The 18,310-nt window shown below is 48.7% G+C and overlaps 1 protein-coding gene across 2 annotated transcripts; it reads left to right on the top strand.

Annotated features, from left to right (window-relative positions):
- The first annotated feature begins 257 nt into the window (after positions 1-257).
- CUNH2orf72 (chromosome unknown C2orf72 homolog) lies at positions 258-11,442 on the top strand. 2 transcript variants are annotated; one of them, XR_013333710.1, is made up of 3 exons: positions 258-332; positions 4,771-4,884; positions 8,824-11,442. XR_013333710.1 is itself a non-coding variant. In XM_077758098.1 (3 exons), the coding sequence occupies exons 1-3, from the start codon at positions 2,707-2,709 to the stop codon at positions 8,961-8,963; spliced, it is 270 nt and encodes an 89-aa protein (XP_077614224.1). In that variant the 5' UTR covers positions 2,671-2,706; the 3' UTR covers positions 8,964-11,442. The 2 variants fall into 2 exon arrangements, 1 of the variants encoding a protein (XP_077614224.1); XM_077758098.1 differs by lacking the exon at positions 258-332 and adding an exon at positions 2,671-2,722.
- The last annotated feature ends 6,868 nt before the right edge of the window (positions 11,443-18,310 follow it).

The following is an 18,310-nucleotide window of genomic DNA, read 5'->3' as shown; positions in this document are numbered from 1 at the left end:
GATTGGAATGCTCTGACCCAGGCAGGGGGAAGAAGGGCTTGGACTGCTAGGGGCTGCCAGGTCCGGTTGTTCTACGCTTCAAACTCCAACCGGATGTTACGGGTCCTGGCTAGCACAACTATTTTCTGCCTCAGAGCGTGATGGCAGTGGTGGCGATAAGGATGGGGGTGGGGCTGGGCAATGATCTATCCAACCAATGTGGGCAGAGAAAAGTACATGTTATAAGGCATTCACTCCTCCTACTCCCTCCTATGGCCCCCAGCCCTCACCTGCAAGAGACTGCTGTTTCCTTCGCACACTCCATGACCCAACCACCTGGTGCCTCCAAGGAGGTAGGATTGGGGGAGCAGTTCTCATGGCTNGCCTTGTTTCTGTAGCATCTTCAGGAATGTATTCACAGGAAGAGGCCAGCATCTCAAGTACATGCCCATTTTGTCAGCTCTGCATTACTTTTTTCATAGCACCGATCACCATCCGAAGCTGTTATCTATGTGTTTGTTTATCTCTGTCCCTACAAGTCCCCACTAGAGCAGCCTATCCAGGAAGGCAGGAATTTGGTCTGTTCACAGCTGTCTCCCCAGCACTGGGCCACAGTACATGGCAAAGATGTTCAGTAAATACAAGTTGAGGGACTGAATCACTGAGTTGGTGCTAAAACCCAGACCTGATTCTGACCCAGGGCTTCTTGCTCCAAATCTTGGGCTTTCCCCACCCAAGCCCCCAGTTCTGTGCCCTGAACAAAGACGGTACCCAGGGGGGAAAGGTTTATATCAACTAGACTCACAACAAAGATATGGGGGCCTTGGGNATATGGGGGCCTTACTCCAAGTGCTGGATAAAACCACTGCTGAATAGTTTGACTTAGGGCAGGGCTGCTTGCACATCTTCAAATCCCCAGTGCTTGCACACAGTAGGTGCTCAAAATAGGTGTGTTTTATTAAATGGCCATACAAGTTCTTTAGGAGGAGATATTTCAGCATAATTCTAGGGGGGTTAGGAAATAGGGGAGCTGAATAGCAGATTGGGAGTTATATAGTGAAGGAGAGAGCTGAGTGTGAACATGCTATTGACCNGGGGGGGAGGGGCGAGAAGAAGAATCTGTCCCAGGTCTCAAACCAATCTAACTTGTGAAGACGCATTTGTTAACGTCGTTTTCTGTCTTTATTCTTGGCTGCCCGGCTCCTAGTAGGTGCTCAATTTGTGTTTGTTGAATGGATGCATGAATGGGTGCATGGATACGCGGACGGACGGCTCGGTCCCCGCGTCGCCACAGTCACTGCGGGAGGAGCCGCCCTTGAAGCACCGGGAGGAGGGGGTGGGAGCCNAGGGGGGTTAGGAAATAGGGGAGCTGAATAGCAGATTGGGAGTTATATAGTGAAGGAGAGAGCTGAGTGTGAACATGCTATTGACCCAAACGGGTCTTTCGTCTATGCAGTGTAACAGAAGGGAAGTAAAGCACTGTCTGTTGCCACAGCCATTAACCTCATGCAGCTATTTACATTTAATTAAAATGAGATAAATGTAAAGTTCAGCTTCTCAGTTGCTCTAGCCAGATTTTAAGTAACAACAGCCACGTGTGGCTTGTGACTACTGCATTGGACAGTATAGATAATATAAAATATTATCATCATCAAAGAATGTTCCATTGGACGAAGCTGACCTAGACCCTTAGAATGAAAGTAAATGCACCCCTGCTTCTAACCTGGTCTACTGGCATCCCCTTGTCACCCCTAAACCACCACTACCCCTGCTGGGATCAGAGTGCCGTCAGTGCCCACGTCTGCCTTCCTAAGCTTTCTGCTCCAGTGGAGTAAAGCTGTCTGCCTTCTCGGTTTTCACACACACACACACACACACACACACCAGTGCCCAGTGCCCAGGGCACTGCCCTGTNCATGACCCAAGCGAAAGTCGGACGCTTAACCGACTAAGCCACCCAGGCGCCCCTGAATTAGCTTTTGTTAAATGCTAAGGCCCAAAAGGTGAGCTCTTACAGAAGTAAGAGAAGAAATCCCCCTTTGGCCTCTTTTCTCACCTCCCTACCCCCTTCTCTGCATTCCGTCTCTGGTGCCCCCCCACCAACTCCTAAGCAGCGTAGTTAGAGGCAGGGCCTACCCACAGAAGTGCCAGGGACACCTGGGTGGCTCAGTCATTAACTGTCAGGCTCAGGCGATGGTCTCATGGTGGTGGGTCAGAGCCCGGAATCAAGCTCCACACTGACAGTGTGGAACGTTCTTGGAGGCTCTCTCACCCTCTCTCTGCCCCTCCCCTTCTCTCTCTCTCTCTCTCAAAATAAATACATATATGGGGGGGAGGGGCGAGAAGAAGAATCTGTCCCAGGTCTCAAACCAATCTAACTNGTCTTCCAGCTAGCGCGGAGCGGGCCCTGGGCACGGGATCCAGGCTGTGCCCGGAAGGATCCAGAAAGCGTAAGAGATGCAGGGCTTGGGAAAGCCGAGCAGGCAAGCTCGAGGCAGGGGAAGTTGGGGGAAAGAAGCGCGGACTGGGCTGGGAGCTGGGGAGGGGACGGAGAGAAGGCGAGAAAGCCTCAGGACGTCCAAGTTTAAAGGTGGGGAGGAGGGCAGAACTGGGACGAGGGGGGTGGCCTTAGCGGGAGCGTCTAGGACGCTGTGCAGCCAGGGGTGCGACCGGGAGGCTCAGTGCGGAAGCGCCACGGGCGTATCATCGGAAGAAGGCAAGGAATAGATGCCGAGACTTGGAGGTAGGGGGAAAGGGTGTGAGCGACTGAGGACCCAGAATTTTCTACTCCTCCTTGGCTACCCACTCTGTTTGTGCGCACCTACTGCTGCAGTTCTCTCTACATTCTCCTGAAGCGGGAGGAAGGGGGTGAGGGGCTTTTCCCAGCCCGGGTGACTACTGCCGTCAGCAGCAGTGTCGGAATCTCCTCCAGCCCGTGCAGGTTTCACAAGGGCTTTTCTGTGTCTCAGGATTGAAGTACAGACATTAGGTATAGCTGGATGTGGCAAAGCTGAGGATTGTTCTTTGCATTCCCCGATCCCTNCCCCCCCCCAGCCCTCCAGCCCTCCCTTCTTGCTAAAGAGTTCATGAAGACAGAGACTGTGTTCTGCTTCCCTGGGCACTGGTGTGTTACCCAGAAGCTAGGAGATGCCAGGCTTGCAGGGGGGTCTTTTCCAGCAAGGAGACGTGGGACCTCTGATGTCACAAATGCCAGAGACTTACCAGCTTGCCTGGCCTGCCTGGGTGGAGGCCGTGCATCTCGGCCCTAGAGCCTGCACCAGCCTTCCCCCACATGCCTGCAACCCCCTTTCTCTTGAATCTGTGAGCTAGCCGGCTACATTAGACACTCTACAACCAGTATCCTGGAAGACAAGGGGAATGTCCCCAGGTGGGCTGGTATTGTGACGGTTGATGCCAGTCCCGTCACTGACCCGGCCCCATGGGGCAAAGGGGGGAATTTACACAACCAAATTTTCTGCCCTTAATGAGCCGGTGCCTAGAAAATTCTGAGTTCTCAGTCTCTTAGCCCTCTTCCATTCTCCAGGAACAACGTTTAATTCCCCAGAGCCAGGTGTGCTCTGGCCTCCTAAGTTATTGTACACATTACAGTTGCCTTGAATGCAGGTGCCTCACATGAAAGCCATTCCTCCCATCCTCCTCTTCACCTGACCAATCCCATGTCATCTTTTGGGACTGGACTTCCTCTTCCAGGAAGCCTTCCCTGACCCTCCCTACTCCCACTTGTAAATTTGTAAGTGAAATCCCAGAATTCTTAACCACGTGGTTTTGTCACTTTCCTTCATGAGTTTAATCACTATTCTATTCCCATTTCCCAACACCCTGCCTGGCATGCAGACTCCTGTTACATACTAACAGTTAAGAAGTTTTAACACTCTGCAAGGGAATCCTTCTCTGCTGCTTAAACTCATTTCTACTTTTATAAAAACATACTCAACAACAAAGAAACCTTTCATGGCCAGAAGTCATGAGTATAATTGTAATTTATTGCTCACTGGTTGCTTCAGGGTTTTTGGAGTGGGTGGCACTGTGGATTCATTTCTAAGGTTTTGCTAGCAACTGTGTCTAGCTTTTTAAAGTTTTCCAGTCTGTTTCCTCATGGCCTCATAGCTATTACACTTTCAGATTTCTGCCTTTTGGCAGTGACCCTTTGCCTAGTTTATGTTTAATTCAACCGAGGGTCCTAATCCTAATCCAACTAAGCATCCGGTCTTGTTAAGAGTGGGTGCAAATTAAGAGTAAATAGGTCCTGAGGAGGGATTTATGAACAGGACATTTTATGTTCCAATTGGCCTTACTCCAGAGAGTTGGGACTCTCTGAAATTGAGGTGGTGCTGTATAATAAGGAAAACTAGACTCAACATGTAATTGTTTTATTGTAATTATCAAAAAAGATTAAATCTGTTCCCATTAAAGGGTAGTTTGAACTAAAACCCAGGGGGAGAAGTTCTGCTCTTTGAGTATTTTCTTTGGTGCTGTGTAACTGTTAGTTTCATGTCAGTTGTGTTACACCGTTTCCCCCGCACAATACCTATATCACAGGGTTTTGAGAAGATAAAGTAACATAATGTATATAAAGCAACCTTTTGCGAGGGGGCTCAATTTTTTAAGTATAAAAACTCCCCCCCTCGTTTTATAAATCAAATCCTTGTTTCTTTAATCAAACAGAAACTAGGGCAGTTAATAATTGAAGCTCTTGGTTTGCTGAACAGATCATCTCAGTTCTGCCAAGCACCCTCACCTGCTGCCTCTGGGACTTTGTGTTCTTTCTAGTGGCAGGAGCCTGGGAGAGACCGGGCCTCCCAGCGCTGTTGGCGTGCTTTTCTTGGGGTCCCTGGAGCCGGGGGAAGGACCCAGATGCCACCTCCCCCAGTGACCCAGCTCAGGGTGAGTGCGCTGCCTTCCTGGCCTTCTGGACCCTGAGGGCCGGGTGCTTGGGATTATGGGAATGGTCATGTGGTCACAGGGACCTTAGGGACAGAGTGCACCAACACCCATGGGGCGCTTGCCATGTGTGGGGCATGGAGGTGACCGAGGTGAGGTGCCCCTGCCACGGGGCAACTGGCACACAGGCTCCCCCGTAGGGCTCGCGCCCCGTGGGTCCCTGACTAGTGAAGGCAGCTGGTGCGGGCAGGGCTGCCCTGCGGGTGTCCGCGACATGCATAGCGGGGCACCTGCAGCCCGACGCATTCCGTCTCCCCTGAGGATCCAGGGAGTATCAGGAACAAGTGACGACGCAGCTAGGGGCTGCAGATTGTCCTGGGCAGAAAAGGGAAGAGTTAGAGAGAAGTACTGTGAACAGAGGCTCGATGGCATGATGCCACGCTCCCAAAAGGAGCCCCTTGTCGGGAGGGGGGAGGGGCAGGTATGGGAGACTGGTTTGGGCTAAGGCTGAAGAGGAGAGTTTAGACCAAATTGGGCCCTTGGACCCAAGTGTCTCAGGAATAGTGAGCCGCTGGCCATTTCTGAGCGGGGCTGTCTGGAGGAGAGGTGTTTGGGAGAGGTGACAGACTGTGGAGCCAGGAGAGACAGGAGCCAGGTAGCGGGGGACTGCCCAGTCCCAGGAGAAACAATGGGCAGCCTGGACCCAACGCCCGCAGTTTGGGAGCGGAGAGGAAGGAGCTCAGCCTGAAGCCATTTCTAGGGTAGGGTCATCAGGCCACTAAAGGGAAACGGGAGGGAAGACAGTCCTGCAAAGTCCACGAAGCACTCTGTAGGCACTGAGGCTGTTGTGACGGAGATAGGAAGTACCCGCGGGAGGAAGTCGTAACCAGCTGAATGTATGTGACCCGCACCCCCAAAGTGTACTGAATGGTACGGCTCTGTTACAGAAACAACGGCCAATGTTTTGTTTATTTAAAAACATTTTTAAAATGTTTATTTATTTTTGAGAGCGAGGGAGGTGCTGAGAGAGGGGGGGACAGAGGATCTGAAGCAGGCTCCGCACTGTCAGCACAGAGTCCCTATGTGGGGCTCGAACTCACGAAAGTAAGACGTTTAACTGACTCAGCCACCCAGGTGCCTCCGGGGCCAATATTTTAAAACAAACTTTTATTGTGCTCTTTATGTTAAAAAAAATATCATTAGGTGAAGTATCAGCCTTCTGCTGGCACATAACAAGTTACCACAAACTTAGTGGCCTAAAGCAACACCCGTTGATTTTTCACGATTTCCATGGGTTACAAGCCTGGGCAGGGCTTAGCTGGCCCTTCCGTTCAGGGCCTCACAAAGCTGCATCAGTGGGTCTGCCGGGCTGCAGTCCTTTCTAGAGCCTGAGTCCCTCAAGCTCACTTCGTTGTGGACAGAATTCACTTCTTTGCTGCTGTAGGACTGAGGCCCCTGCCTTCCTGGTGGCTGTTAGCTGGGGCTATTCTCTGCTCTCACAGCCACTCCCCTACACATCTCTCAACACAACAACGGCCTCTTCAATTAGCAGAATTCCAACTAGAATTCAATTTCTAGTCTTCTGTTATGTCACTTAATCATCAAATGTCGCCTTTGTCATATATGGTACCCAATACAAGGGATTCACAGATCCCACCCACACTCAAAGGAGATTAGAAAGGATGAGTGCACCAAGGGGTGGAAATTTTAAGGGTCATCTTAGAATTCTGCCTATCACAGGTGAAAGCTCAAAAAAATTGGAAAAGGAAAACAAGTATTAATGTCATTTGCTTAATTCTGTCATTCAAAACTAACTATAATCTGCATTTTGGTATAGACCATTCTGTCTATCTACCTATCTAGATCTCCTTGGTTATTTAAATTTTAATAACTACACTTCTATATAATATAGGGATTATCTGCAAAATGCATCAGGTATTTAAAACGTTTAATTGCAATAATGTTAACTTCAACCTTTCAGTCATCACTTTGGATATTTCTGGAAACCAAAGGAAAAAAATAATAAAGCAAAGGAATCCTAAACAATTTTACATAAATCTTGGATAACTTCCCCCTCTGTAGCATATAATACATTTTTTTAATTTTATTTTTTTAATTTATTTTTTTTTATTTGGAGAGAGAGAGTACGCACAGCATGTGCACGGGTTGGGGAAGACAGAGGGCGAGAGAGAGAGAGAGAATCTCAAGCAGGCTTTATGCTCAGTGCAGAGTCTGAAATGGGGCTCAATCCCACGACCCTGGGTTCATGACCTGAGCTGAAATCAAGAATTGGATGCTCAACTGACTGAGCCTCTCGGGCATCCCAACAATTTTTTTTAAGTTCTATTTGTTTAAGTAATCTCTACACCCCACTTGGTATTCAAACTCATGACTCTGAGATCAAGAGTCACATGCTCTTCTTTTTTTTAAAGTATATTTATTTATTTTGAGAGAGAGTGGTAGGGGGGCAGAGAGAAGGGAGAGAGAGAATCCCAAGCAAGTTCTGTGCTGAGAGTACAGAACCTGATGCGGCGCTCGAACCCATGAACCTAAGATCATGACCTGAGCCAAAACCAAGAGTCGGACGCTTAACCAACTGAGCCACCCAGGTGCCTCTATAGCATACAACAAATTATTTAATCTCAAGTAGAAGCAAATGTATTAAAAGGAAAATTGCATTCATGGACTATGTGTAGGCAATTATGTAACATATAAATATAGGATTATACAGGCAGAGATTTATACATACTGTTTTGGAATCAGCTTACATATTGTGACTACAATACTCCATTGCAGTGATTACATATCAACAACATCTTTTCTCTTTTTGGAGGGATAGTACGCAATTGTAGATTCACATGCAGTTGCAAGAAATGATACAAAGACATCCTGTGTACACTTGGCCCAATTTCCCCCAACAGTAACATTTTGTGAAACTATAGGATAATATTGCCACTGGGATATTGACATTGAAACAATCCACAGATCTTACTCAGATTCCCCCAGTTTTACTTGTGTGTGTGTGTGTGTGTGTGTGTGTTTAGTTCTATGGAACTTTATGTGTCTTTTTTTCAAGGTTTATTTATTTTGAGAGAGACAGCATGCATGCGTGCATATGCAGGGGAGTGGTAGGGACGAAGAGAGAGGGAGAGAGAATCCCAAGCAGGCTCTGTGCTGTCAGTGCAGAGTCCCATGCGGGGCTTGATCCCCCGAACCATGAGATCATGACCTGAGCCAAAACAAAGAGTCGAATGCTTAACCAACTGAGCCATCTAGGCACCCCTACGCATCATTTTTTTAAAAAGGTTTTATTTTTGAGAAAGAGAGTGCAGGTGGGGGAGGGGCAGCGAGAGAGGGACAAAGGATCTAAAGCAGGCTCTGTTTCGGGGCTTGAACTCACAAACCATGAGATCTTTACCTGAGCTCAAGTCAGATGCTCAACTGACTGAGCCACCCAAGCACGTGCCTCGTGCATCATTTTTAATGTCTGAATCCCATCATGTGAGCGAGCCAGGGTTAACAATCAAATCAGTATGTATGTTTTCAGCTGCAGATAGAGGAGCCAAACATAGCAGCACAGGCATTCAGGATCTCACCTAAAAGACATTCTGGTGGTAGAATCAGCTTCAGAGCTGGTCGATTCAGGGGCCCAGGTTCCTTCCTTCTCTCTGCTGGGCTGCCCTCACTGTCGTTTCACCCTTGGGCTGGTAACAAGATGCCCGCAGCAGCTCCACTAATTATCCCTAATTATTTCCATAGGATAAAGTCCTAGAAATGGAATTGCTGGGTCAAGGGTATGTACATTTTTTAGGTTGTTGATATGTATTTCACTGTGGTTTTTAAGTAGGTTGTTGCTGGGGCCAGCTCTCTCCCTTTCATTTCTAGCCTAGTCACTTCTAAACTTGACCTTCTGATTGGGTGGTTCCTGCTCTTGTGTTCCAGATCACCTTCGAGACCCTGAGGAGGAGCTGGCGCTGACGGAGGTATTTCTCAATGGAGATTGTGAGGATTCCGGAAAGGGGCTGAGAGCCTGTGACGGATTTCTTCACGCTCCAGCTGAGCCCGCTGGAGGCTCAAGATGAAGGACAGACACCCAGGCTGCCTGGGCTCGAACCTGCACTCTGGGCACTGGCACCCTCTCACTGAGCCCCCTTGCCTCCATGGTGACCTTGCAATGGTGGTAACCAGAAAGGCCCCGCTGCCAGGGGGCTGCCGCATTGAGCCAGCTAAGAAAACTTATTTTCCTGGAACCTGCCCCCTCCTCACATTTGCTCACTCTCTGATCACAGTGAGGGTATTTGTTCTTTCTGTACCTCAGTTTCTCTGCCCCCTTGGGACAGACGGCTGTCTACTTTGAGGCTCTGTGGTGCTGTGGCAGCCTGTGGTGTGTTTGCATGACCATCCATCATTTCAAGTGTGACTGGAAAGAACTCTGGACCAGAAGTCATCAGATCTGGGGGGAGTGGTCTTGGACATGCCGCTGAACCTTAGCGGCCTCTGTTTCTCAAACACCTGCGGGGGCTACCGGCCCCGGGGCTCTCACCCAAGGGCCAGGCTGCTGCTCTAGGCAGCAGTGAAACGTGTGTGTGTGTGTGTGTGTGTGTGTGTTTTGGGAGGGTTACTATAACAATGAGGTACCCTTAGCACTTAGTGGGCACCTTACGATGTATAGGACAATCTCCAACAGCAAAGAATTGTTCTGCCCAAATTGCCCATTGTGGCACCTTTGAAAATGCTGGATGAGCCAATCCCTTCTCCCTGTGAAATTCTAGGAAGAGTCCCCCAGAGCAGAGAAGGTTGGGCTTCCTGAGACCCTGGCTCCCAGAGCAAGCCAAAATAAAGACTACACTGCTGCCCTGGGGGCCTCTTGGGCCAGAGATAAGACATCCAAGTGCTTTCACGCCCTTTCTCTTCCTCCTGTTGACGTTGACTTTCTGTGCCAAATCCTTTGAGAATAAGAATGCTAGGAGCTTCCCAGGGCACCAAACAAGGAAAGGTAGGAGTAAGAACATGGGACTTTCTCTCGATCTCAGGCCCTTGTCCAAGGTCAAAGCAAACCCAGCCCAGAGGTGCCAAGTTCCTGAATCTTTTTTCCTCTGTCTGAGTCAGACAGGGTCGATGATTTTCCCTTAAAAGCCAGGAAAGCCATCTGTTCCCTTGTACAAGGAACTCTGCATTACCGCCCTGCCTTCCTCCCCTGCCCCTGGAGTTAATACAGTCTTTGCAGTGGCAAGAGCATCACCTGATTTTCCCTGGCAGGAAGCACTTATCCAAGAGAAGTCCCTGAATTCATTCATTCGTGCACGATTTGCTCAGCACATGTCCAGTGGGGCAGGTTTCTGGCCAGGGTTCTGCTGCTGCTGCGTGACTTCCAATAGTTGTTTCAGCTTCCATTTCTGGTACCAAAATGTGGAACTGTGGTTGAGGGGCTGTATGAGCTCAAGGAGAGTCTCTCCTGGGCCTATGCTTCAATTCATTCTTCATAATAAGCAGCCTAATTCCACCCCTCTCTGCCTCAGGGGGCAGTGTGAGGGCAGAGAGGGTGACATCTTATTTGGGACTTGGTTAGCAGCAGGTGTCCTTTTAATAATGCAAGGCTGCCTTACCATTAGTGGGCCCAGCTGACCTCCTTCTCTGCCAGAATGAACTCAATGGATTCACTTTTGATTTTGTTTGAAAACAGGGAGACTGGTATTTTTGAAGCTGCTATATTTTTCTATTTCTCTGTGAATTTCTTTGTAATAATCGGGTTGGAATTTTATCATTTAGTGGGAGGAGGGGAACTTTTATTACGTTAGGAAGTTATCGAAGGCAGAAGTTACAAGGCAGCAGCCTCTGCTGTGTTCAAAAACCTTTTGTATTTGTTAACAATATTTGAGACTTGAGAGACTGCACATGAAAAAGCTGGTTTTCTAGGTGGAGGAAGGGGCTTGCCATCATCTCCAGCTTGCTACAATCCCTCTCCCCTGATAGGAGGCTCACTCCCACCCATCTACACCCTCACTCACACACACTGCATTTTACTCATATATGCCTTCCACCTGATTCTGGAGAATATATGGGCTTGCAAGCCTGTGGTGTAAAGGGTGGTTTACATATTATTTTTTCACTGCTTTCAGTATCTCTGGTGAATAGTTGAAGAGAGAAGGTCTTTACTGAGATTTGTGTCCTGCCTCCCAACAGGCAAACAGGACTGAGATCCTTCCGGATCTAGCTTGGTTTCCTTGACACATGGCTAAGATAAGCACTGTCCTTTCAGGAACAGTCTAGTTGATATTTTCTAGCAGACAGAAGAGATAGGTGCTGGAAGGGATGACCTTGGTGGTAGATCTCTTCCAAGAACTCTTCCAAGGCATGAAGATCGGGATGGGCCAGAGAATGGAGGCCCCGGATTAGGTCAGTGGTACCAGGAGCCATTGGCAAAGGCTTCTGGTCAAGTCACGGTCTGGACTTGGGTATTAATCCTTCTAATATGGCGGTAATTGTGCTGCTTCTGACTGGAATTAATAATTCCTTGTATCTAATAAAACCAAACAGTACCTCATTGCTGTCTAATCAAAACCAGAGTGGATCTTCCCTTTCATTTTCATGAGGTGTTCCTTACAAGGTCCCCTGGGAGCAGAGCATCTGGGCAAAGGGTGGGAGCTTCTGGAATAGTTTGGCCTGAAAGACTTCCGGTGCTGCCCTGGATGACACCTCCACCACCCTATTGGCTAGAATTGGAAAACCTATAGCTGGAAAGTAAATATTTGGAACGAGATATTTTTAAAAGATAGCATTTAGCTTGGTATTTAACAAGATGTGTGTGTTTGTGTGCACATATGAGCATGTTTAATGAGATCAAATGGCCTTGCCTGAGTCTCAAAGAACCTTTATCATTGGTGTCATGGTTTGTTTCCTCTCAAAGGATTTGTCTCCAGGATTTACCACATGGGAGGAATCCCTTGGTTGTCAAACCAAAAACAAGGCAAACCGCAAAGGGGTTTGCGTGCTGAGGCCCCCCAACCTGTGTGCTCGAAAGAAGCCCCTCTTAAGCCAGACAGAGAACCCAGGGCCCAGCCTCACTGGGAAAGGTGTTGACAGCCATGTTAACCCGATGGCAGTCTACACTTCCAAGTGTAACAGAACCGTGCTGCGGGGTCGGGTTCCCTGTAGTCAGGAGGCCTGCACTTTGCCCTGTTTGGATGGCAAACATAACCAGCGCAGTGGAGAGAGCCCTTTGTTTCGTACCCAGAGGCTGCGCAACCCCCTTCTGACCTGGTTTTGTGTTAGTGGATCAAGGATTGAGACAGACCGTTGCTTGTGTAATCTCAGAGTTCAAAGGAAATGAACCAGGGTCCTGTATGAATTCTTCAGATGCCTTTGGCCCCTGAGCCAGAGCCTTCTGGTTAACTTATACTTGGAGCAGAAACAGAGCTGCCCACCGGGCCATGCCATGCTTCACAGACCTACCGAAGGGACTGGTGTGTGGGATTGCTTGGGCCCAAAGTTGGGCTGGGCACTAGGGCCACCGTGGCTCCAGGGCTTGGTGAGGGCCCATCTGGCTTCCTCCCTGAGCTCCCCAGCCCCGGCCAAGGGCTCCTGCTTCAAATGCAGATCCACACCTGCATGTTCCATGGCTGGTGACATTCAGACACACTCCAGGGGGAGTTCAGATGTTAAGTCTTAAGTCAGGCTTGTTCCTATCCTGCTCTGCATTCCTTTGGAACCAGTCACTTCTTGTGACTAAGCTCTCATCCTGAGTTCTGGTTACAAATACTGGGCCTCTGTCTTGTCACCCTGCGTTCCTTCTCTCCCTCGCTGGTTAATGAGCAAGGTTATGAGCTGGTTAATCATCCCTCTCAGATCATTTCCCCGACTCCAGTCTATTCTAACCCTGGCCACCGGCTGTCCCGGGTATATTGCCCGTTCCAGAACTCCTGGCTGCCAGGGCAGCCACTCCAAGCCCCTTGCTCCCTGACTGGAGTGGGTCTCACCCTTAGCCTCTGCCCCTCAGTCTGGTCTGGCCCAGCACGTGCCGGCACCAAAGAGGGGAACCAGGATTGAAGGGTAAGTCAGAGGGAACAAGACTTCTGTGTAGGTCTAGAGCAGCCCTGTCTAAGAGAAATCTAGCATCAGGAACATCTGTAGGTTTAGATTTTCTAGTAGCCACACAAGAAAAAATAAAAATAGGGGTGACTGGGTGGCTCAGTTGGCTAAACGTCCAACTCTTGATTTGGGCTCAGGTCATGATCTCACGGTTTGTGAAGTCAAGCCCTGAATCGGGCTCTGCACTGATCATGGAGCCTGCTTGGGATTTTCTTCCCCCTCTCTGCCCCTCCCCTGCTTATGAGCACNTCCTGAGTTCTGGTTACAAATACTGGGCCTCTGTCTTGTCACCCTGCGTTCCTTCTCTCCCTCGCTGGTTAATGAGCAAGGTTATGAGCTGGTTAATCATCCCTCTCAGATCATTTCCCCGACTCCAGTCTATTCTAACCCTGGCCACCGGCTGTCCCGGGTATATTGCCCGTTCCAGAACTCCTGGCTGCCAGGGCAGCCACTCCAAGCCCCTTGCTCCCTGACTGGAGTGGGTCTCACCCTTAGCCTCTGCCCCTCAGTCTGGTCTGGCCCAGCACGTGCAGGCACCAAAGAGGGGAACCAGGATTGAAGGGTAAGTCAGAGGGAACAAGACTTCTGTGTAGGTCTAGAGCAGCCCTGTCTAAGAGAAATCTAGCATCAGGAACATCTGTAGGTTTAGATTTTCTAGTAGCCACACAAGAAAAAATAAAAATAGGGGTGACTGGGTGGCTCAGTTGGCTAAACGTCCAACTCTTGATTTGGGCTCAGGTCATGATCTCACGGTTTGTGAGGTCAAGCCCCGAATCGGGCTCTGCACTGATCATGGAGCCTGCTTGGGATTTTCTTCCCCTCTCTCTGCCCCTCCCCTGCTTATGAGCGCTCTCTCTCTCTCTCTCTCTCTCTCTCTATTTCTCTCTCTCTCTCTGTCTCAAAATAAATAAACTTGAAAAAAGAAAAGAAAAATAATTTTAAAAATTAATGAAATTAATTTAAATAATACATTTTATTACACCCAATATATCCAAAATAGTAGTAATTCAACTTAAATATAAAAAATTAATGAGATATTTTGCATCTTTGAAATTCTGTGAGAATTTTACACTTACAGTTCCATTCGGACCCTAAATTTTTGTTCAAAATACTTGATATTGTTCCAAATATACTTAAAAGTTTCCCCTAACTGAATTGGGTGTCCCTCTTTAAGTTTCAATGAAATAAAATAAAATTTAATTCAAAGATCAGCTCCTGGATTGAACAGCCACATTTACAGGGCTCAATAGCACCTGTCGCTAGTGGCTACCAGATGTGAAAGCAAGGGTCTAGAGAACACTGGAAAGGTGGAGACTTGTCTCAGGCGTTCACTGTGGCTCTTCCCACCCCACCCTCCAGACCTCCAGCAAGGGAACGGCACCAGCTTGTCAGCTTTCTGGTTGCCCAGCATAGGACTGTCCTATGGACACCATCTGGATGTCCTATGGACACCAGATGGACTGTCCTGGACACCATCCCTAGATGGGGTGGAGAGATTTCAGCATCTCAGATGGTTTGCGGGTCTCCGTGCCTCGATCCACCCAGGGCGATTCCCTCCCACCAAGCACCCGCCCGCCGGAGGCCCACGTCACGCTGCCGTTCACGCTCCTGCCCCCGTGAACAAATGCCTTCAGTGTAAAAAGCACGTGGCATGCGTGCTGTACGTGAAGCAGCCAGCAGCCTCTCCGCCAGGCCCTGTGACATAAGATCTAGGGTTCACTGAGCACTGCTCTATGCCAAACCCTTGATTAGCACACACACACACCCGCCCCCCACGAGTGGCCCTGCCTGGCAGATGGACCCGACCCCTCTACGCCTGGAGTCGAATGACTTCATTGCCACAGCGCCGCTAAGTGGCAAAAAAAAAATAAAAAATCAGGGATTTGATTCTGTTTTTCCTGGCTCCGACGCCTGCCCTAATCAACTCATCACGCTACTGCTGAAAAAGCAATCAAGCCCGATTCTTGGCAGGAGCGAGCCCTCCCAAGACCCAGGATTCAAATGCCAGGAAGCGGGGCGCCGGGGTGGCGGGGAGTGGGGGATGTGGGTGGTCACAGGGTCTCGCCCGGAGCGGAGTTTTCCGCCTTCTGGGGAGCACCGTGGCCACTAGAGGGCGCCGCGCGGGTCAGGGAGATGCTCCGGGCAGAGCGTGCTGCTGAACCCTCATTGAGGTGGGCGCACCCGCAGAGAAAAGCGCAGCCTCTGGTTTTCTCCCTTCACCCTGCCAGAGACCCCCCGCCAGGTCGATAGCTGTGTGAGCCCACAGATGACCTTGCCTGGGCTTTGAGAACTTCTGTGTCTCTCCTGAATTTGGAGGGAGACCGTTGTTTATGAACAGAGCACTGGGTTAGAATGATTTCTGTGATTTTGGTATGTCCTCAAACTTCTTTGAAGATAAATAGATCTCATTTTCAAATCTTGGAGAAGGATGGGAGCCTGGGTGGCTCAGTTGGTTAAGCATCAGACTCTTGATTTCAGCTCTGGTCATGATCTCATGGTTTGTGAGTTTGAGACCTGCGCCCAGTTCTGCACTGGCAGCGCAGACACTGCTTGGGATTCTTTCTCTCTCCCTCTCTCACTGCCCCTCCCCTGTTCTCTCTCTCTCTCTCTCAAAATAAATAAATAAACTTAAAAAAAAATCTTGGAGAGGGCAGGGGTTGAGAAACACAGGCGTGAGTTCTAGCATTGTGCCAATAACTAACTGATCCTGTGTTCATCCATTCATTCAACATTTATTGAGCACCTACTGTGTGCCTAACACTGTGCTAGTTACTATAGGGGATACTGAGCTGAATGAGATGTCGCTCGTTCTCTTGAGAAGGTCCTGGTCCAGTTGGGACACGGGCAAGGAGACAGGATACTAACCGTGTGGGGTAAAGTCTGTAAGAGGACACATAGTGGAGTGGTCGAGAAGGCCTACCTGGAGGAGGAGCTGCTTGTTAGCCGAGGGGGGAAGGGAGAGGAAGACGGAGGAAGAGAAGAACCAAGGTCAGAGATGAGGTGTGTGGCTGCATGGCCACTCGGAGACATAAAGATTGAGGGTAAGCAGGATTGGGTGAAAGTCTTGGAGGAGAGAGTCCTTGTCTTCCTCGTTTCTGATTGTGCTCCGAGCTGGCTATGAAGGATGGACTGGGGAATCGTGAGATGGCAAGCAGGAAGTCAAGGCTGCTGGAAGCTGTTGCCGCCAGGAGAGAAGAGGGGGAGCCCAGACTGGTGGGAACTGGAGCTGCGCTAATGTGAGAGACATTAGGCAAACCAGATCCAGTACAGACCAGGTGAGGGGGAGTGAACAGTCAAGTGTGCGCCCCAGGGCCCTGCTGCAGTAGCTGTTGGGTGCCCCTCACCACACTGAGATCAAGGCAGGAGACACGCATGGAGCTTTGAGGTGGTTAAGGAGTATCTAGCAGAGATGCATGGTGTGTGTTGTGAGTCTGGTGCTTGAGACAGGACGGGCATGCAGGGATACATTTTAGGAGCCACCACTTTGTCCGTAGCAATGGGAGCCATTGATCTCTCACAGGGAGAAGGGAGAATGAGATAAAGACAGAAACTCCGAAGAACGAAGCACAGGAATCAAGATTGGGATGAGGGCTGAGGGCTCCAAGCAGTAGAGGCAGTGGTCAGAGTTGAGTTTTGAAAAGGTTGCCCTGACTAAAAAATGTACAATTGAATGGAGAGGAAGAAACCAAAGGCCTGGAACAGCCATCCAGGTGGAAGAGCAGAATTCCCAAGAAGAAAGCACAGGTAGTGACTGGCCTCCTCTTTTTTTTTTTTTTTTTTTGAGAGATGGGTGGAGGGCAGAGGGAGAGGGAGAGAGAATCTTAAGCAGGCTTCGTGCCCCAGGGCAGAGGCCAACGTGGGGCTAGATCTCACCACTGTGAGATCATGACCTGAGCTAAAATCAAGAGTCAGACACTCAACCGCCTGAGCCACCCAGGCGCCCCTCCTCTTATTTTAAAACATTTTGAATTAGTTGCCAACATTTATTTTTTTTTATTGAGATATAACTGACATGTAATATTGTGTTAGTTTTAGGTATATAACATAATGACTTGGTATATGTATATATATGGCAAATGATTACCACGATAAGTTTAGTTATCATCCGTCAGTATATCACTATATTTTTTTTCTTGTGATTAGAACTTTAAAGACTTTCTCTCTTAGCAGCTTTCATATATACAGTATGATATCACTAACTATAGTCACCATACTGTTACATTCCCAGGACTTTTTTAAAAATTGAAGTATAGTTGACACAAAACTCTTCATTAGTTTCAGATGAATAGACCTACTTATCTTATCACTGGAAGTTTGTACCTTTTGACTACTACCTTCACCCATTTCACCCGAGTTACTACCATTTTTTAAAATTAAAAAATAAGTTTTTAAAGCTTATTTTGAGAGAGGGAGTGTGTGTGGACGCACATGAATGAGGGAGGGGCAGAGAGGTAGAGAGAGAATCCCAAGCAGGCTCTGTGCTGTCATCAGAGCAACGTGGGGCTTGATTTCATAAGCAGTGGGATCGTGACCTGGGCTAAAACCAAGACTTGGACACGTAACCAACTGAGCCATTCAGGTGTCTCCAAGTTCTCACCATTTAAAACTCGGTCTGGGGGCGCCTGGGTGGCTTAGTCGGTTAAGCGTCCGACTTTTGCTTAGGTCATGATCTCGCGGTTTGTGGGTTCGAGCCCCGCGTCAGGCTCTGTGCTGGCTGCCAGCTCAGAGCCTGGAGCCTGTGTCGGAGCCTGTTTCGGAGTCTGTGTCTCCCTCTCTCTCTGACCCTCCCCTGCTCATGCTGTCTCTCTCTCTCTCCTAGAAATAAATAAAAATATTAAAAAAAATAAAACTCGGTCTGATTTCTGGCTTTTCTTGGGAAAATCATAAGCCTTCCCAGCAGCAGTCCTACATTTTTGTACAGCAACACTGCAGGGGCTGAGTAACCACTGCTCTCTTTCAAGGGGACTCTCATTCTTCAGGTTGGTACAGTCATCACCACCCCCTCCCGTCTCCCTGACACTGTTAGTTGCCATTCATCACCATGCTGACCTAGTATTATACTCAGGCTGCTTTACTCCTTTACATCACCTGTTACCATTTGTGATTCCTCTAGAAGTTTCGGGCATACAAGTGTCTTTATATGAGGGAATGGCCAAAATGCCTCTGTAAAACGATACTCCCAGGCATTTGTTTATATTTTGTGCACACTTCCAAGGGCAGTGCCTTTCAACCTGAGCTATAGGTTCTTCAAAAGTGTTTGGTAGTTATATTTGATATATTTTAACAAGCTTACATAAGAATACCAATTTTAAAAATTCACACATACACTCCAATGTGTTAT

This window comes from Crocuta crocuta, unplaced genomic scaffold (assembly GCF_008692635.1).
Source record: "Crocuta crocuta isolate KB4526 unplaced genomic scaffold, BGI_CrCroc_1.0 scaffold290, whole genome shotgun sequence".
Taxonomy (NCBI): domain Eukaryota; kingdom Metazoa; phylum Chordata; class Mammalia; order Carnivora; family Hyaenidae; genus Crocuta; species Crocuta crocuta.
The sequence above is the reverse complement of the archived record's forward strand: the minus strand, read 5'-3'. Positions and strand labels throughout refer to the sequence as shown.

Bases quoted from the DNA above. Each gene is read 5' to 3' on its own strand.
- CUNH2orf72 (XM_077758098.1), top strand. The intron at 4,885-8,823 runs GTGAGTGCGCTG...CTTGTGTTCCAG, and splicing joins CCCCAGTGACCCAGCTCAGG to ATCACCTTCGAGACCCTGAG.